At 45.3% G+C, this 27,432-nt stretch overlaps 2 protein-coding genes across 4 annotated transcripts in view; one reads left to right on the plus strand and one right to left on the minus strand.

Moving 5' to 3' along the window:
- Positions 1-25,162, minus strand: part of ghrhrl (growth hormone releasing hormone receptor, like) — a 64,948-nt gene extending 39,786 nt beyond the window's left edge. Inside the window, exon 1 of the mRNA XM_054730100.2 lies at positions 25,038-25,162. Coding sequence (XP_054586075.1) covers positions 25,038-25,091 — 54 coding nt within the window. The 5' untranslated portion in view covers positions 25,092-25,162. The remainder of the gene's footprint in view (positions 1-25,037) is intronic.
- xcr1a.1 (chemokine (C motif) receptor 1a, duplicate 1) overlaps positions 1-27,432 on the plus strand; it is a 92,638-nt gene that overhangs the window by 28,666 nt on the left and 36,540 nt on the right. The gene's annotated exons all lie outside the window — the stretch shown is intronic.

Raw genomic sequence — 27,432 nt, forward strand, 5'->3', positions numbered from 1 at the left:
GATTTTCGTCGTTTAACAACCAGACGACATCCTTTCAAAATAAGAGCACCTGCTGACGCTGCCGATTGGTACCGGGGTCGACCCTTCAGACGGGCTTTGAAACGCTGCAATCGCTGTTTCGACCAGCTCCAGCGCACATCCGAGGTCTCCAGACCTGGCATTTCCTGATCTACCTGGGAGGCCCCCCACTGGGTACGTACACGGCAAAATAGCAGCTCATGTCATCACTTTATAAGCCTCGTGATATCTAGTCATAACAAAGACTACCAGATTCAATGACGTCAGCCTAAGGAGTCTGAACCAACCATACACACACACACACACACGCACCAACACAACATCCAAATCCATTTTCATCCATCACAGAGTTAGTCCTGGTAGATTGTTAAGAATATATAATTAAGAAATTAAAGATTCTCAAACGATCCCAACTCTCTCTCTTTTCTTGTCTCAAAGTCAATACAGAGTGTTTAATTAAACTCCCTGATGATAAAAACAGCCTATCTTCTGATTATAACAAGTGATCTACTTACAGTGTATTAAAATACAACTCTAGATAGTTACATCACTCTATTCCGTTACATATGGCGAGCCTAGCATGATATCTGCACAGTTTATTACACTTTGTGCCGATTTTGAGACATATTTTGGGATTTTTGTCCAGTGTATGAGTTCAGAAAAAAAAAAAAGACGAGCGCTTCCTCCTTCAGCTTCTCTGGGGGGTGCACATTCATCACCCTCCAACAGGAGGCGCTGTTTCATCAAAACACCTTAAGTGCTGACGTGTGCTGACGGCCATTTTGAGGCCTACATCTGAGGGTAAACATTTCTCCTGTTTTAATACGTTGGAACCGTCTGTTTGTTGTTTGTTGCGGTGTTTGTGACACTGTGTGCATCCATTTGTGTAATCGGAGACAGAAGACTCCGTCGGGAATTTATTTCCGTTCAATAAGCGCCTGATCCACGCTGTTCCTTGCCGGAATACTCGTTAGCACCTACTGTAGCTTGACTTGCTAGGTAAACGCTGTAAGTCGGGTTATTACCGTAGAGCGATACTGCATCCAGATTGCGTACGCTGTTGAAACCCTTTTAACCACGGAGCGAGATGCCCGTTGGTTGATCGGGCAATTTTAAGACCCTGGTCGCTCCAGGGCGTTCGCTAGCATTAGCCGAAGAGCTAACTAGCCACTCTCGGTGGAAGGCTCGGGAACGCGTCCCGCGAAGCTGTCAAGCCGTTCCGACGCAGCGATTCTGCGTCCTTTAATCCGCTAAACCTTCCGGTACGGAGTACTTTTGGGTAACGTTAGCGGCGGTTCTAATAAACGCTCCGGTGTTTAGAGTCGTGATTCTGCTACAGGGGGGAACACCGAGTGACGGACAGCGCATGCGCACAACTCCGCCATCTTAGGTGGCCCGACACGTAGCTCGACCGGCCATTTTGGGCAGGTCAAGGGCAATTGGCGTTTTGGCATTACTTAACGGTTTTGGCCTGACAGAAGAAAATAAAATAAAACTAAACTGCAGTTCATTCATTAACCACTTTTACTTGTCAATACTTCTTCTATAGACATTTTAATTGAAGATGTCTGCAGCAGAAGCCAATCCTGGCTCACTAGGACGCCAGGTGATTTATGCCGTGGAAAGTGTAGTGGGAGAGTCAACTTTAAAAGAACACCAGTACGAGGAAGGTCTGGGGGGGCGATCCACTGATGACCTGCTAGAGTTACTTGAGACTACTGTAGGCCGTGTTCCCACATCAGGTAAGGCACTTGGAGCAAAAGAACGCACAACAGTCTTGGTGGATTTCTCGGTCCTGCTGTCGCATTTGTGGGAGAAGGAGGTAGGTATACGAGAAACAATCCTCAACCAGCTGATGGTAGCGGAGGCTGAGAAGGACGTGGCGTTACGTGCCAAGACCCAGATAGCGCAGGAGCGGGACATGGTGGTACATGAGAACTTGGAACTACACCGGGAAGCGAATGAGCTTAAAGCTGAGGTAGCGAATCTGAAGAAAGAAATGGCGCTTATGAAAGCAATGCAGGCGGGAGCGTCTGCTCTGAAAGACGAACGGCCTTCGACCTCTCGGACATCACAAGCACCACATCCGACCCATCACGTTGTGGACGCTGCTCCACCGGCGGGTGGGAGCGCATCCGATGGGGTTGGCAGAAGTCAGGGTCATCATCCGGTGCCACCTAGCCCATATGGACCACCTCCACCCGACATGTACCGTGGTTATCCTCAACCGGACATCTACAGGATGTCTCGGAGCGTAAAGAAGTTCAGCCCTAAGCCGGATACATCGTACCCGGTTGATGCGTACCTGAGCGACCTCCGGCACCACTTTAGGCGGTGTCCGGGAATGTCCATGGAGGACAGGATCTTTGTGATAAGACTGAGCTCCGATGGCGTGGGTTCGCTCATTGATCGCAAGCTTAACGACATTGGGGACGACTACGAAAAGCTAGAACAGGTGGTTCGGCAAGAGTACACCTACAACACACAACGGCCTGGCTTACAGTTAGCCTTATCAGTCAAACAGGGTCGTGCTGAAGACCCGCAGGTCTATTATTGTCGCGTGCCCGTCCCATTTACCGGTTCCTTTAAAACCCAGTTCCGTTAGAACTTATGAGACGGTGCATCCATCAGGGTTCGGGGGTGTATCGACGAGTATAATCGTACTAGATCCGGGTTTGGACTATCTAATTAGAATCTTGTCTTTTATTTTAAAGGTGAAATGACTTGCACGAATAGCCAGCCCCAGAGTGCTACACTTCTTTTAAACTCGTTACCTTTTGGTTAAGATACTAGAGAGAAGTCTGGAGGCAAGCCAAGCCTCTCAGCAATTGTTTGGGCTACCCGGAATTAATTGCGCCTCTAACAGCTTATGTGGGAGGTTGGTAACTATAAAATGATTTATGCTAGTTGATCAGGCCATCATAAGTTTATCAATTTATTTATTAATCCAACCTTCCAGCTGATTAGAGACTTTTTCAACCTGCAATCAGAGCCAAAATAACCTCGAATATTTTGCTTTTATCGCCCTTAAGACAACTCGTTACCCGCAAGCAGGGAGAAGTTAAAACTTCCCTTATCTTAAGGTTTCTTTATATTATTCTGTTATAAACTGTAAAGTAAGTCCTGATAATTCAGAGACCGATCTTCGACATGCTTACCTCTGTGCAATTTATGGCCAGGGCTCCAAACGTGAAGCTTTAGAGAAAACCTGAAAGAATCAGGATTATGTTTCTTTTTCAAAAAAGGTTTATTACAAAATCAAAATACAAAAATGGGTAAAGTAAAAAACAACTACTATCCCCCACGGAGGAATTAGTTCAAAATGATTAAATAAGAGTCAGTTTACACCAGCTCTTGTCTTCTCAGAATCTCCCCAAGAACGAAGCCTGAAGCACTCCCCAGAAGAACCCTGCTCGATCTGAGCTGCATCCTTTTATATCATTTCTGAGACTGCTCTAAACAATGCAAGAGTCACAAGTCATTCTCTCCTGACAGTTTAGGTCAAGGGGTCATCTACCAGATACACTTTTTTAGCTCTACATAAGACATTTAGTATCATTTCACTACATGCAGTATTCACATGAGGGCACAAAAGTTACATTCTGCACTCCTGGAATGAGAGCACAGGTCATAAATCTTCATGTTGGTAGCAAATTGTAGATCTTCTTCCAGCATTCCTGAGAGCTCCTGGGTCCAGCTGGACCTCTCCTCACTCCATGCCATTCCTTCTTTTCCCGCCAGAGGTGGAGTAAGGGGCGGGCCCAGGGGTGTGTCCATGGGTGGATCTAGAGAAGACAGCTTGTCTTTTGACCCTTTGCCTAGTTCTGTCCTCACCAGCAAGTCCTGAACTCCTGTCCTCTTGACCCTTGTGTGACCCTTGTCTCTGACCACTGTTTCTAAGCCTTGACTGGTTGCTCGGGCTTGCAACATCCCCCATGAGGACGAACTGAGGCAAAGGACCATAAAAAGATAGAGCAGCAATGCAAGCTTTCATAAATCTAGCATCCATCTCACTCAGGAACGGCTGAACACTCAGACACCTAACTGTGGCCTCCACATCAACCCTCATTCTCACCATAATGCCATCATCAGCTACGGGTAAGCACAAGGTCCCTTTGCGGGTTGTTACATAACCTTTAAACTGCTTTCTCCCATCTGTGGGATCTTCGCCCAGAAAGAATAAAGATAAATCCATCACCGGAGCCTCTCCACGCGGAAGCGATCCCATCATTTGAGGTGGGAAGCTGGCGCTGAAAACCAAAACATGATTTTTCGTATCCAACAAAGGTGCGGTCCCAAAAGAGTTACAGACTTCTGGGCCGAACCATCCAGTCTTTACAGACAAAATATTCATAAACTGAAAGCAATCTATAATCTTGCCTTGACAAACAAAGTAACACCCCTTCTGGGATTTAATCCTCCATCTCATTTCTCTCCCAGGTGCAATTCGGACAGGGGAAGGAATGCCTGCTGGCTCACTACTTAGACAGACCATAGGGATTTCACGTATCACATCAGGACACGGGACGCATGTCGAAGCTGCCGTCATTACTGATACAACCTCTTCAGCCACGTCAGATGAGGGCGCCGTTGTCAGCTCCTCGTCGTGGGCCTGCTCAAGCAGGGCATGTACTCCCGGGGAGGACAACATTAGTATGTCGTCTTCCTGATCAGTCTCCCGCTTGAATCCCTTTTCCATTTGGTCTGGATGTACTGAATAAACCTGCAAGACACGCAGCGTTTATTCATCGTAGCATGTTCACACTGGAGCCCGATTGTCTTAGTCTGAGGCAATCCATCCCTCCCGCGATTCACGGTGCACAAATAGTATGCGCCATTCAGAGAGAAAACAGTTGATGGACCTGCGGAGGGGATTAATCCCTCTATGATATTCTGCCGAATCGAGTCCATCTGGAAGGAACATAAAATATGTTCCACATGAGATATATAACTCATTCCATGAAGCAATAAGTAACTGCATTACTGCATAAACACTTCTTAATTATAGGAGAAAATAGATCATCAGAAGCTGCAGGAAGAACCACACTACAATTCCTATCTGCAGGCATAGTTTTACAACAATAATCCTCACAACAAGTGTACACCAGTTATGAAATGTCCACAACATCCTAAAGACAAACTGGATAAAATAGTTACAAAATCCTGACATACCTCCAGATTCAGAGCGTCAATCAGCTCAGATTCAGGGTGAGTTTGATGAGCCATTTGTTCACTTCAAGTTACAGACTGACAGTTAAGGAGCAAGTGACACGCGGTGCAGAGAGGCCTGCACTTAAACAGGAGCAACAAGAAGGGGGGCTAATACTCCCTCTACCTTGACACCTCTCTTCCCATCTTATCTGGATCTACCAGGTCCTTTCTCCTTTCTCCTAACAGCTTTCTTCCTGTCAACTGCCATTTGTTGTTTTTACAGGCCAAAATCATACCGATTATTAAAATAATCACCCCACACATTAATCCTAGAGCGCAGAGGGGCCAGAACAGAGCGTCCCAGACAGGCCTAATGATGTGCTCTCTCACTCCTTTTACCAACATGCCCATTGAATCAGAAGTTCCTTGAATTACATTGTTAGAAACCTGCACTACACTGTCACTCATAATTTCATTCACACCACGTACTATCAGACTCACATGACGTAATGTGCCATTTATGCCATATGCAAAATAATCAAACCAGTCAGCTTTTTGCTGATCTAACGATCTTCGAAATGGTGAGCAAAAACCACTTCTCAGATCCCAATTTGGGAAATTTCTGAAGTTAGGAAACTCTTTGGGTGCATCAGGGTCAATTGTGAATCTTTCAGGTTGAGGATTTTTCCCTATTCTCGGTTCATTAAAACACACATGATGGTCTATGCCTAACCCGTTAAGGTAATTGAAATTGACCAGACTAAACGCTCCCCACTTCGTCGTTCCTGGCGCTGTAAATCCAGGTGGCACTAAGTCTCCAACTTTATCATTCATAATCATTATACGATCTAAAAGACCATTTCCTGTTTTTGTATTATTTACTTCCCAAGTATTTGTTTTATCAATAGAAAACCAATTTGTTTTAACTCGAAGTTGACCATGTTCCATCACAAGAGTTTTAGTTCCCACTAATTTTCTTTCAAAGGTTTCTGCTTCAATCCTTGTGTCCTGGGGGTAATAATCATATTTTTGCTTATTATATCCCTCTCCATACCAGTATGTCATAGGATGTGTCTCGTACATTCCTTTTCTATAATATCTATAATCTTCTGGAATATCTCTTTGCATATAACCTCGTAAGACTTTATAGCATAATTCTCCAGTTCCTAAAGTAGCTATGTTTAGATAAGGAGGCCTAGGTTTAAAAAACTCTCGATCTCCCAATGTGTCTGGACGCAGACCTCCAACTGTTAATCCATATAGTTGTGAATACCAAAAAATACACATCCTTCTAGTTAACCCTTTAGTATTATTACAGACTTCCACCTGACATCCTTCAAGCATTAAGGTGTAATTTCTAGCCCATGTGGGACTGTGATAAAAATCTTTCTTATGAGTTGGTCTAATCATTTCATTTACTGCTTCGAAGATGGAGTCTGCCTCAATTATACTATCAGGAGTAGCTGTACCTTTTTGATAATATGCTCCTGCGATCCTTATTCTAAGTGGCTCGCCTCCTTGCCATACAGCGCTATTATTCGCCTTCCTGGTTAAACAGAGTCTAGTTTCTTCATTCCATGCATGAAATCCTGTATATAAGTTAGTGGGATCAGATTGATCCTTTTTCATCCATTGCACTACTTTTGGGTGTTTAAAATTAGGAACCTCATAAACCCATTCTGTATAAAGAGTGTGTCGTATTGGATGCAGTTCCCATCCTTGAGGCTGAAGGCCTACCTCATTATGGAGGCAGAAAAATGTCCAGTTAAAATATGTACTATTAGTGGGAAGTATATAATTCTGATATCCTGTGTAGTTTGCATATTCACTATGACCTTTACGTAAGAGTCGAGCTAAGTCTGAAGTAGATCTCTTATCCCGCATACCGGGCTCTAGAAAGAGAGGAACGGTCTCTTCACCTTCCTCTGCCTCAGCCAGGGGATCAGACATTGCAGGGGGTACTTTTGATAACCATTTAATCACATTATCTTTTACTTTCTGCCACATGTTACTCTCTCCTATCATGGACAAGGAATCATATTTTAGTGTTGTGTTAGGAGGGGGGGTCGGGCAAACATCTCTTCGTTCCCTCCCTCTTGATAATCTTTGATACCAATGCGTAATATTTCCTGTTTGCCAGGAACTTAAACTACTGTCTTTGGTCTGAAAACACCCAAATTCGATTCTACGAGGCCACCATCTTTCTATCTTTATCACTTTGAAAGTGGTAAAGTTGTGTCCCCATTCTAAATTATTTCTAAGGCAATATTTGTAAACCCACAACTCTACTTCACCTGAAGTTTGATTTAAGATTTTCTTTTTCCTCAATATTATCTGACAAGATCGATCAAGCTCTGTGGATCCTGTCTGATCCATTAAGACTGCCATATACTCCGCCCATGGGCCGGTCTCACCACACTCCGTGTCATTCTTCTCCTCCTGCTCTGCTGCAGAAAATGATGTCACGGAGAGTGTAGCCATGATCCGGTCAAATCCATTATCTCCACAGGGCAAGCGCAGGCAGCCAGTTTTGTTCCCTGTTACACTACAAATCTTGAATCCAATCTGTGTTGCTATCATGCAGGTGGTTATATTCTCAGTAAAATCTTCTTTGGGCCATAACAGCTTAATTTTGGATACATTCCAATTCCCTATTAATTGTTGTGGTCCTCCGTGAGTTATGTTATATGTCACCGAGGACACATGATACGTTCGGAGATATACATGTACCCCATATGCAATCGCTATACTTAATCCTATGAGGCTAAATTCGAAAAGGATAAAAAAGGCCCATTTAATCCATTTTATTATCCAATCCTTTCCTTTCGGAATATTTACATTTCTCTTTTTAACTTTGGGGTCAACTCCCGCCGGAGTTGCATACCTGACCACTTTTCGTTTTCTGCTGCTTTCCCTCTTATGCTTCTGCGTAGATAACATCTGTAAGACAGAAGCATAAAAATCAGCAGGAAATGAAAGCGCCCTGCTCTAGTTAGTTAGAGTCAGATCGGAGACCAGCCTTCTACGAGACATTCTAGTGTGAGCAGTCCCATAAATCTTAGGCCAATATGCCTCTCCTCTCCGGGTGGTCACTATGTTAACAGCCGAGCTGCAAACGCGACCCGACAGGTCTATTACCTCTATCAAAGTTAACTGATAAGGCATGAACTTACGCTCCGCCCCTGGTCCCAGACTCTTCAGCTCAACCAGGTATGATGTAACACGCTTACGCATCCCTGGGGGCTCCTGAACAGACAATCCTGTATGCCAGTCCAGAGTCCCTGACAGATAAGTTCCCCATCTGTCGTCTTTATTCTCTTGAGTTACCCCAATCTGTGTACCTGTTTCCCATGCATCAGCCAGCGTACCAAATTGTTGTCCTAATATCAAGCTCTTAATAGACTCAAATTTGGACCGAGCCTGAAGCTCTTCCAGTCCTTTTTCTCTGGTCTTGAGCTTGAACACAAATGGATAAGCTTCCACCCATAAATCTCTAACCGGCTTCACCAGGCTAGGATTCCTGAGCAGCTCTCCTACAAAAAACATACTTGGCTGGCTTGTCGGTAAGCAGGTAGTCAAAACACCATTCTTCGTGAAACAGCACCCATCTTTGATTTCACCTCTGTGAGTGCATTCACAGACCTGCCAGGAGATGATGCCTGGATTATTCCTCAAGCAGGTCCCGCAAAAACATATTTTAATGGGAGCAGACAGCTCCACCGCACCTGTATGCAAGTCTGTTCCTCTCTCCAGGTGAGTGGGCTTCTGCTCCCGGAGCCCCGACCATTTAATTAGGGTGCACAGAGATTTGCATATCACGCATGTTCCCGGCTTCAAGCCTCCCCATTGCGCGTAACGATACGCATTTGCAGATTCTATGAAGCCCGGAAACATAGCCACTTTACAATCTTTAACAGAATCCCCCTTCGTTAGCAAAATTAGGCCCGTAGTACCTGGGATCTTACAAGTCATTTCTTCACTAGATTTTGGCCCAGCCATGACCTTTAATCAAGTAATTAATTAAAAAAAAAAAAATAAAAAAAAATTATTTATTTATTTATTTATTTATTTTTTTTTTCAATTAACTACTTTTATTTTTCAGAGTTATTTTATAACTTGATGAGGGTGAACGCGCAAACCAGTGTCAGTTAAAACCACGTTCCCAGTTACGTCTTTTATTATAAAGGGACCACTTACGTTATGCTTAATGCAATCTCCTTTTCGAACCGGTCCTCTTTTGACCCAAATTCTTTCACCTTTCTGTAACACAGAGACGTGTTCCGGGTTAGTTTTTTTCTCAGTTCTTTTCAGTTTCGTCATATTAAGGATCACATTTAGTTCTGAAACTCCCTCCGGTGTATCCCATCGGGAGCTCAGGTTAGTCAGGATGTGATTTTTTATCGTCCTAACTGCTCTTTCTGCTATTCCGTTAGTGTGGGACTCGTATGGGATAGAAAAAATGTGTCTTATCCCTCTCGATTCAAGCAGACAAGAAACTTTGTCATTCTTAAATTCAGGTCCTCCATCCGAACGGAGTGACTCACACGTGAGGGGCAGGTGTAGAGATAAGGCCATGCTGACCGTATTTCCTGTGACACGTTTCAGCGGTATTATCTTGCTCTGATCACCTGGTCCATTATCTTTGATTACCAAAAAGAACTTATGTCCGTTCACCCCTCTAGAGGCACATTCACCAACATCCGTGCTGAAATGCACCCCCGGCACATCAAACATGATGGGCAAATGGTCATAAATCACGGGTTGAGCCCCTCCTTTTACTTTACACGACTCACACGTCGCTTTTACTCGTGCTGTCAGTTCTTTCAGCTTTGGTACAGAAATCTTTTCTTTTTTGAAAATCTCACGCAACCGTAATACTCCTACGTGTCCGTAATTTTTATGCGCAAATGTCACCAGCTCTTCATCAGCTGCAGCGCTCCTGTTCTGTAAAAACGCTGTGGGTAGAAACAAAGCGCGAGCTTGTACTAATTCATCCACTTCTGCGTTTCCGATTTCATCTTCGCTTTTTCCATTTGTATGGCTATTTACATGTGTCACCTGAATCTGTAATTTTTTCTTATAACACGATACTAAAGTCCACAAGTCAGCGTGTTCCAATCTTTCTCCATCAGTTTTCTGGAAATCTTTAGCTTCCCAAAATGCTAAATGATCATCCAGCCCGTCTTTAACGTATTTAGAGTCTGTGACCAATCTTACTGATCTGAGCTTCAGCTTACACGCGTCAGCGAGCGCCATGACAACGGCCGTCAATTCTGCAGTTTGAGCGGATCCGACAGTCTGTCCAGCTTGTTGATATTTCCTGTCCTTTAGCAGTCTCACAAACCCCCACTTACAGAAGTCTGCATCTGCTGTTTTCTTAGATCCATCAGTGTAGTAAACTGCCTCTGGTTTTATGGCTTTAACAACCTCTTTCCTGTCAGGCTTAAGTTTTGTTTCTCCTTCCACGTGAATCTGCGGGTTTGCCAATAACATCTCCCACTTTGCCCATCTGGGTAAAACGGCCCTCGCCTGTGGGAGGAGATCTTTCCGAAGTTCTTTAATCATATAATCAGTAGATTGAATTATGATTTTTTGCGATCCGGCCAGAGCGAACATCATATCTTTATGTTTCATCAGGGTGGTCAGCACCTTTTCGCTGGGCGTGTAACGGCTCTCTGTTGGTGCGAGTTTATAGCCTTTACATGTTATCAGACTCTTGCTGTCATAGTTCTGAAATAAACACTCTGTGAAATCCTGTCCTACAATCACTCTTACAGCTAACGGTTCATGATGCTCTCTATTTGAAAGATTCACTAGATTAGCACCTATTTTAACCATCACTGCTTGGTAAGTCTCAAGCTCCTGTGAGCTCAGTTTGCGGTTGTGCGTCACCAGTTTCTGACCCACTTTGGTTCTGAGACCTTTTTTAAGTGACATTATGGGATCAATGATGTTTCGAAAATCACGGACGTTGCTGGAAATGTACTGAAGCTGTCCGATCACACCTTCCAGCGTCAGTAAGTCATGCGGGGGTGTTATGTTCTGTAAATATGTGAAAGGTACCGCCACTGAATCTGACACCTCAAAACCTAGGAACGTAACTTTTGTGCGTCCTAGCTGGCTTTTCTTCAGGTTGAGTTTGAATCCTGCACATGTCAGTCTGGTCACCACCTCGTCCAAAGTTTTCAGGTGTTCGCTTTCACAATCATGCGTGAAAAATATGTCATCAATATATTGAACGACAGGTAAACCTTCCAGATATGACTGTACGACACCTTGAAATTTATTCGCCGCATTTACCCATCCCATAGGTAGAACGCACCATTGAAAATGCTTTCCTTCAAATGTAAATCCAGTTTTAGCTCGACTTTCTTGCGCTAAAGGTACAGACCAAAAACCGTTAGCCAAATCGATGCATGTTTTATATTTTTTAATAGGCATGGTTCGGAGCTGCATGTATGGGTCAAAAGTTTTACGCACGTCGTGCGGAGTCACTCTATTTAAACCTTTTAAATTGTGTACCAGTCTGTAGGTGCCATCAGGTTTAGGAACAGCTTGAATGGGAAGACAGGTGGATAATGTATCTTTCTCTTCGATTATCCCTTTTTCTTTAAGCTCAGCGAGAGTACATCTAATCTCATCTCTTCCTTCTCTGATCGGATACTGCTTTTCCCTGGCAGGCATCGCTCCTTTAATAATGCATTGTTCTTTTACTCTGCCACAATCATTTTTGTGTGTAGCCCAATTACCTTTTTGGATTATTTCTCTGAGTTTGTGCGGGTCCAAACTAGTCTTCTCCAGTTGTTCTTTAATGAGACTATCCATATCTAATTCACCTAAAAAACTCACATGCAGCGCTGGGTCTTTCGTTATTTCAACTAAATCCTTTAAACTAATTAAGTTTTCTGCACCTTTTATGTAAAGAATTCCCTGTTCGTCTTTATGAACTGCCATGTTACGTACAGAGCCGTCTGCGAGTATCACATTCTTGTATCCTATTTGTTCCATCGGATTATTTTCACGCTTTACTGATATTAATGCCCCGGTATCTAAAATGTATTTTGTATTTTCGTATTTTACTTTAAGCCACTCCCCATCCCAATGCGTATGAGATGAGAGCGCCTCAATTATTTCTACTTTTGTGGTGGCGGTCTTCTCTGATTGTGGTATTTCGCGTCCCAATCTTTGATTGATTGGATCAATTTCTCCTTCTGTTCTCTGGTCATTCGGGCCCACTCCTCCGGATTCGCTCTCCTGGGTCGAGCCACAGGGCAGCCGGGGGGTCCCATGAAAAACGGCCTTGCATTTGGGTCCATTTGGCCCCTGGTTCTCTGGTTCTGATTCGGTTCTGTTCTGGGTGGGAGTTGCCTCGGTTGAGAACTCACTGATTGGCTCCCTTGCTGTTGGTGTGGAGGGGGCAGAGGGGATGGTATCTGACCTTTCAATCTGTTTCCGGCCTGCCGTCCTAATTCGTTTTTTGACTGCTTAAATTCCCTCGTGCGATCCCACGCCTGCGCTTGTCTGATTTTTTCTGCAGGGGAGAGATTAGGCCACATCGCAGCCATCATTAATCCCCCGGGCAGATCAGCTAAAAGTTTTTCCTGCTGTACTTGGGAAAGCCCTGCGATTGTTCCCAAACACCCAGCTAATGTAACTTTTCCTGTACTGATTTCAGAGCTTAAAGCTTTCCTCCGTCGTTCCCCAGAATCCTCACCAATCCCTCTGGGAGAACTCTCCGCCAGGGACATCAACGAGGCTCCTGAGGTTAAACGCAGATCGTTCTTTAATGCTATAACCTGAGAAATTTCTGGACTTGAAAGTTGTTCAATCGTCATACCTCGATCCTGAAGCCGCTGTACATACCCAGCGTCTGTCTCACCCGATGCTCTTTGTGGCAGAATGGTATGATCAAAATGTCCTAAGCTTACTCTTGACTGTTCCTGAGCAGTTTGCCAATATGGGGAATATTCCTGTTCTAGGATTCTCTCTTTAGGCATTGAATTAAGCTGTCCTCCCTGCGGAGTGCTTCGGTTTACATCCAAAGGTTGGGAGGGGCTGCACGGCGAGTAGCAGTGAGTTTTCACTGCCGAATCTCTAGCCATACATCCACCTCGATAAAAATCATATCCTTGGCCTAAATAAGCATGCTTAAAAGGTTGCCCCCATCCTGGTTGCAACATGACTTCTTCCCTACTTTTCGCTGCTTGAATTGCTGAAGCCGTGAAGCCATCTACAGGGTACCAGTCTGGAAAAGGATTTTCTGCTTCTTCTCCTGCATAATTCTGGTCTCCCTCTGTATTAATTGCAAACTGGCCTCGTCCTGGTTCTGGAACCGGTCTAACTGGGCCTATGTTAGGAGGTGCCTGAGGGTCATAATATTTCATCTGTACTGGACGGCTTTTCTTATTTAGTCCTCTAATGCCATAAACCATAGGATTTGTCTCATCTCCTTTTTCTGCTCTCTGGGGTTGCTGCTCTACATTTTCTCTGTTCTCACCTTGCTCATGGGCTGTAACTGGGGATAACCAACTCACTTTTTCAGGTGTTTTGCCTCCAGGGATCCGAGTGCTGCATTTTTGATGGGATTCGCATTCTGACCTGAGCGTCCCTTTGGGTGTGCCACGCACCACCAGTTGGGAACCCTGTTCTTCCTCCGATTCAGCCTCACTCTCGCTGCTTCTGTCTCTGGCCTCAAACCAATGTTTGACTTTCTTCTCTACTCGCGGCAAGGCTGACTTATCCACTAAAATTACGACCGGGATGTCTCCTAGCCTGCTAGAGGCTTCGGAATAAATCACTAAACCTGCACCATATGCTTCAGTTATCCGACACACCTGGGGTTTGTTATTAAGCTTAAACACTAGCCGTCGCGCTCCTAAATCCAAGGCTTCTGACACCACCCGCTCCCAAGCTTGGTGAAAAGAGATGTCGGGATTATGAGGGTCTACGTTAATTATGGAAATCGCGCTGACACGACCTTCCAGATTCCCTAATTGCTTGTCTAAGAGAGTAGTAATTTCTCCAGCTTCGTAATTACGATCTACCAGCGGAATCATAGAACTTCTGCATTCTGCCCCTAAAAGTCTCCTCAGAGAACTTAATGAGGACGTAGTACTGGCAGAACTTTGTGGATCTTTCAGAAAGATCAACACATCTTCTTCTCGGATCTCCGCATCTATTTTCTCGCCTGATAAAATTATCACCGGTTCTTGACCTATCATAACATGATTCGGAGGAGCCGTGGGACTATGCGGTTCTAACGGGGGAAAAGGAATTGGGTTTGGAGTCCTTTCAGCCCCTGACCGTCTCTGAGTCTCGTCTTTGTCCCACGCAGCAACATGCTGTTCAGTGGGCGGTCTCTCCGCTCCTCTCATGGGCACCTGAGAAGGGGTTTGTACATGTAGAAACGGGTTCCACTGCGCCGGCCGAACCGCGTCAGGCGGGTTCGGTGGGGGTGGAGGAAATCCGCTCTCGGAACCGGGGCTCACAGGGAATTCCCCGCGGAGCGCTGGATACAAAGGGGGCGCGGTCGGAACCGATTGGGCTTCATCCCAGGAGTCCGACATTTCAACTGCAGCTCGTCTCCGGTACATTTCCGCTTGGAGCTCCGTGATCCCCAGTCGGTTACATAACGCCTGTCTCATTTGAATTGCCTCATTTTTGCTTCTAGATAAGAAGTAAATTGTTCTACTATTAGCCCGTTGAACCACGAACTCCGCCATAGCAGAGTACATCGCTCCCTGATCACATCGGTACTGCCCGACTCCAAATGGAGTGAGAACTAAAGGTTCCGTTCCAGTTGGTATTTGCTCAAGCAATCCCAGAAGGATCTCACTGCTCGCCCGTGGGGAGTTTCGCTGGATTTTCCCAACAACACCACGCTATCTGATTAAAAACAGGATCATTTTGTTGTTCTGCTAGAATCACCAAATCACCCACTAACGGAAATACATGATTATTCTTTACTTGAGTTTCAGCATTCGGACAGCGCTCCGCTGCGGCTTGAGCTGTTTCGGCCTTGTTCTGAAAGCTCCGGTTACAGGATACTGCTAAAACGCTTTGTGGTTCACCTTGAAATGTCGCTATTTCTCCGGTGACAAATCTCACATTAAGGAGAACATTTTCCGGTTTTACCGTTAAAGATCTATCTGCCATGGCTGGTTGAAAGTTTCTCTTTTTTATTATTTATTTTATTTTTATTCGTTTTCACGTCTTATTCTTTATTCTTACTCTTTATTCCTTTTTATTTTTTGCCTAGCTTTTATCCTTGGCTTTTCTTACGTCGGAAAGCCGTGATTTCTTTATACCTCTTTGAGTTAATCGTCCGTTCTCCCAAATTTCCTTCCTTTTCGAGAAATTGGTGCGGTTTTCGCTCCAAGGTTATAAGCTTATCAGGTCCATAGTGCGTAAGCTTTTATCAGCCTAAAAGACATAGTTCTACGTCGAATAGTCCGGTATCTAATATTTAAACCTTCGCCGATTAGCCTCACGTTGCAGGCGCCATGTCGCGTGCCCGTCCCATTTACCGGTTCCTTTAAAACCCAGTTCCGTTAGAACTTATGAGACGGTGCATCCATCAGGGTTCGGGGGTGTATCGACGAGTATAATCGTACTAGATCCGGGTTTGGACTATCTAATTAGAATCTTGTCTTTTATTTTAAAGGTGAAATGACTTGCACGAATAGCCAGCCCCAGAGTGCTACACTTCTTTTAAACTCGTTACCTTTTGGTTAAGATACTAGAGAGAAGTCTGGAGGCAAGCCAAGCCTCTCAGCAATTGTTTGGGCTACCCGGAATTAATTGCGCCTCTAACAGCTTATGTGGGAGGTTGGTAACTATAAAATGATTTATGCTAGTTGATCAGGCCATCATAAGTTTATCAATTTATTTATTAATCCAACCTTCCAGCTGATTAGAGACTTTTTCAACCTGCAATCAGAGCCAAAATAACCTCGAATATTTTGCCTTTATCGCCCTTAAGACAACTCGTTACCCGCAAGGAGGGAGAAGTTAAAACTTCCCTTATCTTAAGGTTTCTTTATATTATTCTGTTATAAACTGTAAAGTAAGTCCTGATAATTCAGAGACCGATCTTCGACATGCTTACCTCTGTGCAATTTATGGCCAGGGCTCCAAACGTGAAGCTTTAGAGAAAACCTGAAAGAATCAGGATTATGTTTCTTTTTCAAAAAAGGTTTATTACAAAATCAAAATACAAAAATGGGTAAAGTAAAAAACAACTACTATCCCCCACGGAGGAATTAGTTCAAAATGATTAAATAAGAGTCAGTTTACACCAGCTCTTGTCTTCTCAGAATCTCCCCAAGAACGAAGCCTGAAGCACTCCCCAGAAGAACCCTGCTCGATCTGAGCTGCATCCTTTTATATCATTTCTGAGACTGCTCTAAACAATGCAAGAGTCACAAGTCATTCTCTCCTGACAGTTTAGGTCAAGGGGTCATCTACCAGATACACTTTTTTAGCTCTACATAAGACATTTAGTATCATTTCACTACATGCAGTATTCACATGAGGGCACAAAAGTTACATTCTGCACTCCTGGAATGAGAGCACAGGTCATAAATCTTCATGTTGGTAGCAAATTGTAGATCTTCTTCCAGCATTCCTGAGAGCTCCTGGGTCCAGCTGGACCTCTCCTCACTCCATGCCATTCCTTCTTTTCCCGCCAGAGGTGGAGTAAGGGGCGGGCCCAGGGGTGTGTCCATGGGTGGATCTAGAGAAGACAGCTTGTCTTTTGACCCTTTGCCTAGTTCTGTCCTCACCAGCAAGTCCTGAACTCCTGTCCTCTTGACCCTTGTGTGACCCTTGTCTCTGACCACTGTTTCTAAGCCTTGACTGGTTGCTCGGGCTTGCAACATTATCAACGTCTATTCAACGCGTACTTTGGTACGGAATGCAAGGATGGGATGGAGGAAGATAAAGGTTTTAAGGCTTTATTCCTCGAAAATCAGCATGTCCACTACAGCTCATACATGGGTACGGTGGATTCAGACACCACGCCCATGAGAGAGCTCAGACAGATGGCGAGCTGCGCCTTCGTGCGGTTCGGTAAAACCGGGAAAGGATCAAACAATCCATCAATTATGGCGTTAGGAGACAGAGACGCGCTGCAACTAGAGGATGCTGAGTATAGGGATCGCAAGCCAAAAGGGTTTAAAGCTGGACCTCGGAAAAAGGGGAGCCAGCATACTGATGACAAACAATATCGATCAGTCAACAAGCGACGGGACCCGGAGAGACCCCGGACCCCACCGCCTGCTCGCGGGGGGGCCCCTAAGTCACCGCGGCCGGGACGTGTTAACCGCCGTGTTTCTTTCGAGAAAAAGGGGGGTTCTCCGAGGCCCTACAGGAAGGTGTCGCCTCACCCGGACGGGGGTCGCACGCCTCTGAGGGCAAGCTCCCCGTATGCGTCACGCGAGAGTCACAGCCCCGCCAGAGGGCGGGACCGTGAATCTGAGGGTGCCACCGCAGAAGAGCGTCGGATGGTGAAGGAACTCCTTCGCCAGATGAGGACTGACATGACACCAAAGTTGGTCATGTGTGCGACGGCAAGAAGGGTTTCGCCACCACACTGTGAATCGGCGGCTGGGGCCAGGGCGGTAGACTTGAGGCCCACCACGATGATTGATCCGCCGGCACCTGCGGCGTCGGTGACTCATGGGGTGGTTAATACTGTCAGCGCTCGTGAGGTGACACTCGGAGGCCTGGTGACCTGGCCTACCGAACAACGACACCAGCCTATCGTATCCGAATGTCGGTCTGACGACTCGGACATTGTCCTTGGAGATATCGTCAGAAGGGGGTACTCAGGGAAACCTCACGTTCTGGTAACTATGGCAGGGGTGAGAGACTGTGAGGCTCTAGACTCTGGTTCAACTAACACAGTCATGTCCCGGTCTGCTTGGGAGCAGGTCCGCATGGCTGCGGAGTCGAGGGGTCAAGACTTGGCATTCGCACCCGGCACGGTGCCGATTCCAACGATCACTGGCGTCAAGATCCCCTTCAAAGGTTTGGCGCTCATCGACCTCACGGTGGGGTTCATGACCGTGCAACACCCGGTGTTGGTGGCTGATGTCGACTCGTTTCCACTCCTGCTGGGGTGTGACCTGTTAAATCGCATTGGGGCAGAATTTGACTTGAGTGATTGGACGCTCCGGACTACTTTGACCAGTCCGGTACCGTTAGAGGCCCTTGAACACCTCGGTGTGGATTCCAAGGGTGATGACGACGACGGGGTTGTTAAACCAGTCGATCGGTCGGTCGCCTGGGATGCCCATGCCGTCCGGGGTATTTGCGTGGTCACGGCGAGACCTTTCCACGCGGAGTTGGGGGACTCGTCCATCCAAAGGGTGGTTAGTGGTTGCGATGGGATAGCACCCGTGCCAGCAAGCCCTGCGGTGGGGGATCCGCCCACCAAAGGAGGTGTTGAGGTTGGGGCTGCCACTCGCATCAACGCCCGGAGCCTTGGAGGGGACGACCCCGACCGTGCACGACAGGTGGTAGACTTCGGTGACAGTGACGTGCGACGGGAGCTGGTGACCTTGTGCCCGGAGGCTGGTGTTTCGCCTACCGAGGGCGTGGGGGCCTGTGGCCCTGCGGCACCTCCACCTGCGCCGGACCCTCGTGTGACCACACGAGGCTACAACCTGAAACGCCCCTGGTTTCCATTCCCGGCTCTGGTGAGTTATGTTCTGTTGATCGTGTATTTTGGCCTGCTATCACCTGCGGTTGGTGCCGATTATCGGCCTCCTCTGACGCATCTGTATAGCCCTGGGCCCTCTTCGGGGATCGCACTCCGAGACCGCCCAGGTCTAATGATGACTGACTATCGATTGTACTCGCAAAAGATCTTCGTACAATTCGACCCCGCTATGGCATGTACTGATACGATGAAGACGGCCTTCGGCAACCTGTCGGAGACGGGTGAACATTGGACTCGTACGATGACACAGCATGCGGTTGCCGATGTCGGTCACATCCTAAAACAAGCGCTAAAATTCACAGTTTCTAACAGTGAACTTGCTGGTACCAGGAAAAGACCAAAGCGTTTCCTGGACGGACTTTTCTCCATCGGCAATATTATTGGCAATCTCTTAAATTTCGCGTTCTCCGCCGTCAACTCGGTTGAGATTCACACAGTTCGTCGACATGTTGATGAGCTTGGCAGGGAATACCCAAAACTGCGTAAACAGGTACTGCAGCAGCGGCGTGCCCTGATACAGCTGGGCGTGTCTGAAAAACAAACTATGGTGGTGCTGAACACTCACAGTAACATTTTGCGTAAGACAACAGCCGCCGTGAATGAGTTGCGTTCGTTTGTGGAGGTTGATTATGGTCATACGCAGATGCTGACGGCTTGTTTGGCCAACTATGGTTGGGACGTGAGCGCCTCAATCGACCTTCTCCTTATGGGGAGGATCCCTCCTTACCTCGTGTCCCAAGACATGGTCCGGGCTGCGGTTGCTAGGGTGACGTCTGAGGCCCTGATTACGCTACAGGTTCACCTAGGCTTCTCGTTGGGCAGTGCTATTCCCTTATCCGTCATTCCAGAGGCGGGAGAGCTAGCCTTCCTCATCAACTTACCTGTGATTTCTCCACGGAACATCTATAGGTTGAAAGATGTCGTGAATGTCGGTAACTGGGTTCACAACTCTCATGTCAAGTTGCATACGCCTCCGGTCATTGCGTATCAGGACCACGCGCCCCACGTCAGGTTGGTACCGGACTTGAGCGCGTGTTCTCTCAACCGTGGTCTGCACTTTATGTGCCCAGGCACGCCTTTTATACATAGGGAGGCTGTTGTCGTGTGTGGCGTTGATGAGTTGTCTGATACATCTAAATGTCCTATGACAGTGACTCCGCATTCGCGTGTGATGAGCAGTAAAGCTGTTATCGTTGGCGACCGTTGGTTACTCAATACCCCTGCTACTGAAGCTGAAGTTTGCTTTGAAGGTTCTGTTTCTGCTAAGGTGGACCTACCATCTGCGACCTTGTGGGTGAAGGTTCCCCGGGGTGCTACGGTCCACGTGGGAGAGGTTTCTCTATATCACTTGGATCCTGGTGAGCATAGGTCTGAAGTGGAGTCCTCCACTTTCTATGATAACAACTCTTTTGCTCTTTCACCAGCGACGGTGGTTCGGGTGGAGTTCGAAGGTCCGACCGTGGTTCGCGTGGGTGTGGTGAACAAAGTGTTGCGTGAGCTGTCGTCGGATCCCGACCTTCGGTTTCGACCGGTGTCTTACTCCTGGTCCTCCGCTGACTCTGTGGTCATATTCATTAAAGGCGTAAACATCTGCTTGATTTGGGCTATGTTCATTTTCCAAAACCGTCGGTTCTCCGCCGCATTGAAACTCATGGGAACATCGCTGGATGATGTTAATGGACGCCTGGCTCGGTCCTTGGAACCACGTCGCGATAGACCGCCGGCCCAGGCAGCTGCGCCGGGGACGTGAGTTCCTCTCATCATCCTCCTCCTCCTCCTCCGCTACCATCTGCGACGTAGAAGGTGGAGGATCCCGGTTACCAGACTCGTTGGTTCCACAGATTTCTGTCTCTGATTACACAAATTTGTTTGTTTGTGAGCGTACATGGTTGTCTTTCCTGTTATACGTCGCGTGCTGACTTAAGGTGTGTTGAGACGGACGTGCTGTGGGCTCCTGAAGTCAGGTAAACGGCCAGGTAACAGTGAGTGGGTTAGGTGTGAATTTGCTGTCAGCAGTGGGTGTGTTGGCCCTGGTCGGCCTGAAGCAGACCCCCTCGAGAAGAGGGCTGAGAATGAGCCTTGGTTGGCCCGGAAAAATACCAGGCCACCCAGATATGCAAACAACCTACGCTACCCGGCCCGGGCCGACCCGGTACAGATGGTAATGGCCCAAATATGACTGCTTATGTTGCCATGTGATCCACATCGATCGATAAACTAGCACCCTCATTGCACCCGCCCCCCTCTCTACTGTCCACTCCTTGTTCCCTTCATCATGCTGCCTCACTGCCACCTACAATTGACTGGAAATTGTTTGTTGTTATTGTTGTTAGCTTCGAGGGCAACATGCCGATTATCACTTGTAAGTCACTTTGGACAAAAGCATCTGCTAAATACATAAACATCTCTGGTGGAGCGTCTTTCAGAGTAGGGAACCAAAGTGGGAGCTGGGTCATGATATATTGTAAAGCGTTCTCCTTTCGCTCACTGAGCCCATGCACAGCAATATTATTCCATCTGTTCCAATCCTCTATTTCAGCCAACTTTGTCTCCATTGTTGTCACAGTTTTAGACAGAACTTGAGACTCCTGCTCCACTTTTTCCGTGCGTGCCAACAAGTTTGTTTTGGCTTCCCTCAGCGCCTTTCTAGCCAATCAGAGACAAGACAGGCGGGACCTTCCTTGGACATCCTGGAATTCCAAATGACGCGTCCAGGAAACAGCAGAGAACGCCTCAGCTATAAGCTAACAATTAGCATTAGCAACGTCTCCACACAGCAGAACTCCTCTGGGCTTGTGTTATTTGTAGAGACAAAACATCTGCATTGCAAGTGAGTGGTAGACTCGCATTTTTGTTATCCGATCTGAGGAGAGAAATGAGATTCCAAAACCTGCTGTGTGAAGCTCAGCTGTGATGTGAGTCATTTCTAGTTTGTGGAAATAGTGCACTGGTTTATTTTGCACCCCTAAGTATGACTTACAAGACATTCATTCCTACTTGAGTCCGCTGCATAGACGAGTGTTCCACATTTGAAATGTGAACTCAGTTGCTTTGTGAGTGTTTTCCCATGTCAAATAATAGTTGTGCTAATTATGTGATTTTAAAGTTAACCACATTAATTGCGTTAATGTTTTTTCTACATTAGCCATAAACAAGATTGATTCAATTTTATATCATGACTTTGTGATTTCAAGGAGCACGTATCACTCTTTTGTTAAATAAAACCGTTTCATTAAAGAAAGAGAAAGAAAAATGACTTAGAAAATAACATTTCTAGAGTCCAGACTAAAAGTTACAAAATATTTTTGAGATATGTTTTTGTGTAGGGTCAGGCTTTCTCTGTTTTATCTGAAATGGGTGTAATCTTTGTTTTCTTTCTAGTTTGTTTTCAGCTTTTTGATCTCACGTTGTCTGATTTTGTCTCCTTTTATCTTTGGCGCCACTTCATTCACACGCTGAGAAATTTACTCTCACACGAAACAACTCAGAGAACCTGCGACAGGTAGACGCTAAACGGATCATCAGATAAGCGCTGTTGCTATGAGGGAACACTGTGATGAAATCTTATGCAATTTGGAAAATGGAGTGAGAGTTCGAGGAGCTGAGACTGCAAATATCAGAAGATGGAGGGTGAAGAATTAAATGAGTCAAGGCTGGATTGTTACAAGCACTGGGGGCACATGATGTGTTCACGCATTTCAGCTGCATGATGTGATTAAGTGAGACACTGCGTTGCACTTGAGAGACAGAAACAGAGGTTAGCAGAAAGAGGAGAGTGTGTGTTTGGGTGTGTGTGTTGGAGGGGGTGCTGCAATGGGTCTGCCTATATGATATGATCATTGAAACTAAAGAAAAAGCCAAAGGTCCCTCTACTCTGCCTGGTTAGTGCCGTAAATGTTCTCTGAGAGGTGAAGTCCATTATCCATTAACTATCTCAAAAAGAGGCCACTGCGTTGGGTTCACTTTGCAGGTTCTGTTTTCAACATTGAATCTGGCGCTCCTGAACTCTTATGATTTAAAAATATAAAATACGTTCTCTCAATCAAACAGGGAGCACAGGCAGGGTCAGCCTCTGACGTTCAGATTATGAGCACACAAAGAAAAATGTCAACAGTCTTTAAAAATGAGCTCATCAGAGGTAAGTGAATAATAATCTGGAGGCTTCTGAATCAAGTGTTTCTGAGTTAATTAGAGCCATAAATAAACTACTTATAATCAGGCTGTGAAGTGAATCGGATTAAGCTTGTATGAAGATAGATATCCTAAACTTCCATCTTCCCTTGCAGCAACAACATAATCCCTTTCCTCCCTTTGTTTCCTTTCCAGGTGCTAGTCTAAACACAACATTTTCATCATATTTCAACATTTAAAACACATTTTTTTAATTTATGTTTATTAGTCCCCTATGCAAGTGTTTTGTGGGCGACGATAGCACAGGAGTTAAGTGCTCGCCCCGTACTCAGATGGTTGCAGTTTTGAGCCCCGCTCAGTCTGTCAATGTGTCCTTGAGCAAGACACTTAACCCACCTTGCCTGCTGGTGGTGTTCGGTGGGACCGGTGGCGTACGGCAGACTCGCCTCTGTCAGTTTGCCCCATGGCAGCTGTGGCTAGAATGTAGCTCATCCCCTCCAGGGTGTGAATGGGTGAATGACTGATTGTGTTGTAAAGCACCTTGGGGGGTTCCAGGACTCTAGAAGGCACTGTATCAAATACAGGCCATTTATTTAAGATGATATTCCTCTGCAATCCTGAGCTGAAAAACGGTACGGAGAGGTGATGAGCATGTGCCCTGCTCTCATTTTCTTTGTCGTGAACAGATCATCCCAGCAGCCGTTAGCTTGCTTCTCACATTTCTGCTCTGAGGAAACTAGTGAGGCGAAAGGAAAGCCCCACAAAGATGTTGTGTGTGCACATGAATGTGACATGATAAATAAATTTGCTGCATGAATGATGTACTTTTTCATCGCAAAATGAACCAAGCACAGACGTAAATTAGCATTAAAATGTACTAGATGTGTGTAGTTTAGCAAATTTGCAAGCATGCAGACATTTTTCTGTTACATTTTTCATTTTCTTTATGCAGAAATTGACCAAAACTCAGAAATAAGCCCATCTTCTAAACGTTTCCACATAAGTTAAATTAGTGCAGCTTTTTTTTCCTGTGATTAATCAGCTCACTCAGGAGTTGTGCCTTTAACATCTGAAAGACTCACGCCTGAGCACAAGCAAGGTGACTTGTTTAGCGGTGGGGTGTGCTGCTGCCGGATGCAGTTTGATTTATCTTGGCTGAAGGAGACCGTGAAATAAGTCAAGTTAATCATTTTAAAAAAGCAAAAGGTTTTTTGCACACATCCACACGTTTACATGCACTCACACACATTAGGGTTAACAAAATCCAGAACAGGCACACACATGAAGAGATGTCAATCCAAAGGGGCACGTTTGGTGGAGCAGAATAAGTACACCATGAAAAAAGCTACAATATGACCCAAATTATCCTCAGAGGATGATGCCTACATACCACAGAACACATGGCTCCCAACAAACAAAGCCACTTGAGTCCCTGAGAGGCTCTACATATGAAATAGCTTTAAAACCTTGAGCCATTGTTGAGTTTAGAGCCTCAAATAAAGATGTGCTTTAAGTGTCATTGTTTTACTCTAACTTTGAAATGTAGGATCTTTTCACCTGCAAAATAATCAAAAACTGTGTTTTTATTCTAAGCTGTTGAATGAATGCATTAATATTAGGAACTGATTGTGCCATAATGGCCTTTGCTTGTATTACTTTATTGTGTTTTCTGGCAATGGGTGCCTTTGAATTTACAATGCAGCATGTACTAACAGATATAAATTTTATCTGAACCAAAAATCAGACACCTGGAGGACTGTTGTGTTTTCATTGTTGCAAAAAAAGGTTAAAGAAGAGTTATAAAAATGATGCTTATTCGTTTTTTTTCAGCTCCTCTCCATGGCTGCAGTCTACCGTGTTTGCTTTAACATTTTAACTTGACTTTTGCTCGTTACTTTTTAGACATTTTCTGAACGTTTCTCGTTTTTTCATGTGTTTTTTTAAGCAAAAGTACGTCATAAGTTACCATTTAGTCGTTTTTTTTTATTTCAAAAACATGCAATAAATTACTCACAGTTCGAGCCAAACACAGGGTGAGAACAATCCCTCGGAGGTAGAGCCAGGACATGCTTCCTGCTCCTGAGTCCAAACGAGACGCTCCAGAACGGGATGCTCTCTCCAGCTGGAGATACTACACCCGTCAGACCAGCGGTACTAACAGGGAGTTTCCGGTAATTATTGAAAAAAATAAAAGCCTTCCAGCCATACTTCCGGGTGAATTACCCCCTTTTCAATCCGACAACTGAGCAGGGAAGTGGAGACAGTAATACCATGGGAAATTTCAAAGTCACTGATGATGTCTGCAACCACCACCGCTAAGGTCTAAAATATAAATAGACTTTTATTTTGATGGTAAATCATAGTCTTTCCACGTTCCAGCTAAGAGGGTGTTTGAGCTGCAGCTTGGACTATTGACTGAGCCACATATATGGTGTAATACAGATAGGCTAGGTCATCCATCAGTTGATCCTTCCATCCATCCATTTAATAAGACAATGACATAATTACAGATACATAAGGTCATCCATTCATCAGTTGATCCATCCATCCATCCATCCAATAAGACAATGACATAATTACAGATACAGAAGGTCATCCATCCAATAATACAATGACATAATTACAGATACAGAAGGTCATCCATCCATCCATCCATCCATCCATCAATCCACCCATCCATCCAATAAGACAGTGGTTCCCAAACTTATTTAGCCGCGCACCCCCTTCTATGTCCCGACCACGTTGACGCACCCCCCAGCCCCACATCAGGGCATGGATATATATATATATATATATATATATATATATATATATATATATATATATATATATATATATATATATATATATACAGGTGCTGGCCAGTAAATTAGAATATCATCAAAAGGTTGAAAATATTTCAGTAATTCCATTCAAAACGTGAAACTTGTACATTATATTCATGCAATGCACACAGACCAATGTATTTCCGATGTTTATTACGTTTAATTTTGATATTTATAGGTGACAACCAATGAAAACATCAAATCTGGTATCTCAGAAAATTAGAATATTCTAAAGGCCAATGAAAAAATGTTTGTTTCTCTAATGTTGGCCAACTGAAAAGAATGAACATGAAAAGAATGTGCATGTATAGCACTCAATACTTAGTCGGGGCTCCTTTTGCCTCAATAACTGCAGTAATGCGGCGTGGCATGGACTCGATCAGTCTGTGGCACTGCTCAGGTGTTATGAGAGCCCAGGTTGCTCTGATAGTCGTCTTCAGCTCCTCTGCATTGTTGGGTCTAGCGTATTGCATCCTCCGCTTCACAATACCCCATAGATTTTCTATGGGGTTAAGGTCAGGCGAGTTTGCTGGCCAATCAAGGACAGGGATACCATGGTCCTTGAACCAGGTGCTGGTGGTTTTGGCACTGTGTGCAGGTGCCAAGTCCTGTTGAAAGGTGAAGTCTGCATCCCCATAAAGTTGGTCAGCAGCAGGAAGCATGAAGTGCTCTAAAACTTCCTGGTAGACGGCTGCATTGACCCTGGACCTCAGGAAACAGAGTGGGCCAACACCGGCAGATGACATGGCACCCCACACCATCACTGACGGTGGAAACTTTACACTGGACCTCATGCAACGTGGATTCTGTGCTTCTCCGCTCTTCCTCCAGACTCTGGGTCCTTGATTTCCAAAGGAAATGCAGAACTTGCTTTCATCAGAAAACATAACTTTGGACCACTCAGCATCAGTCCAGTCCTTTTTGTCCTTGGCCCAGGCGAGACGCTTCTTGCGCTGTTTCATGTTCAAGAGTGGCTTGACACACGGAATGCGACACCTGAATCCCATGTCTTTCATGAGTCTCCTCGTGGTGGTTCTTGAAGCGCTGACTCCAGCTGCAGTCCACTCTTTGTGGATCTCCCCCACATTTTTGAATGGGTTTGTCGTCACAATTCTCTGCAGGGTGCGGTTATCCCTAGAGCTTGTACACTTTTTTCTACCACATTTTTTCCGTCCCTTCGCCTGTCTGTTAATGTGCTTGGACACAGAGCTCTGCGAACAGCCAGCTTCTTTAGCAATCACCTTTTGTGTCTTGCCCTCCTTGTGCAAGGTGTCAATGATTGTCTTTTGGACAGCTGTTAAGTCAGAAGTCTTCCCCATGATTGTGGTGCCTTCAAAACAAGACTGAGGGACCTTTTAAAGGCCTTTGCAGGTGTTTTGAGTAAATCAGCTGATTAGAGTGGCAGCAGGTGTCTTCTATATTCAGCCTTTTCAGAATATTCTAATTTTTTGAGATACCAAATTTGGAGTTTTCATTAGTTGTCACTTATGAATATCAAATTTAAATGTAATGAACATTGGAAATACATTGGTCTGTGTGCATTGCATGAATATAATGTACAAGTTTCACGTTTTGAATGGAATT

The sequence above is a fragment of the Nothobranchius furzeri genome, chromosome 8 (genome assembly GCF_043380555.1).
Source record: "Nothobranchius furzeri strain GRZ-AD chromosome 8, NfurGRZ-RIMD1, whole genome shotgun sequence".
Classification (NCBI taxonomy): Eukaryota; Metazoa; Chordata; class Actinopteri; order Cyprinodontiformes; family Nothobranchiidae; genus Nothobranchius; species Nothobranchius furzeri.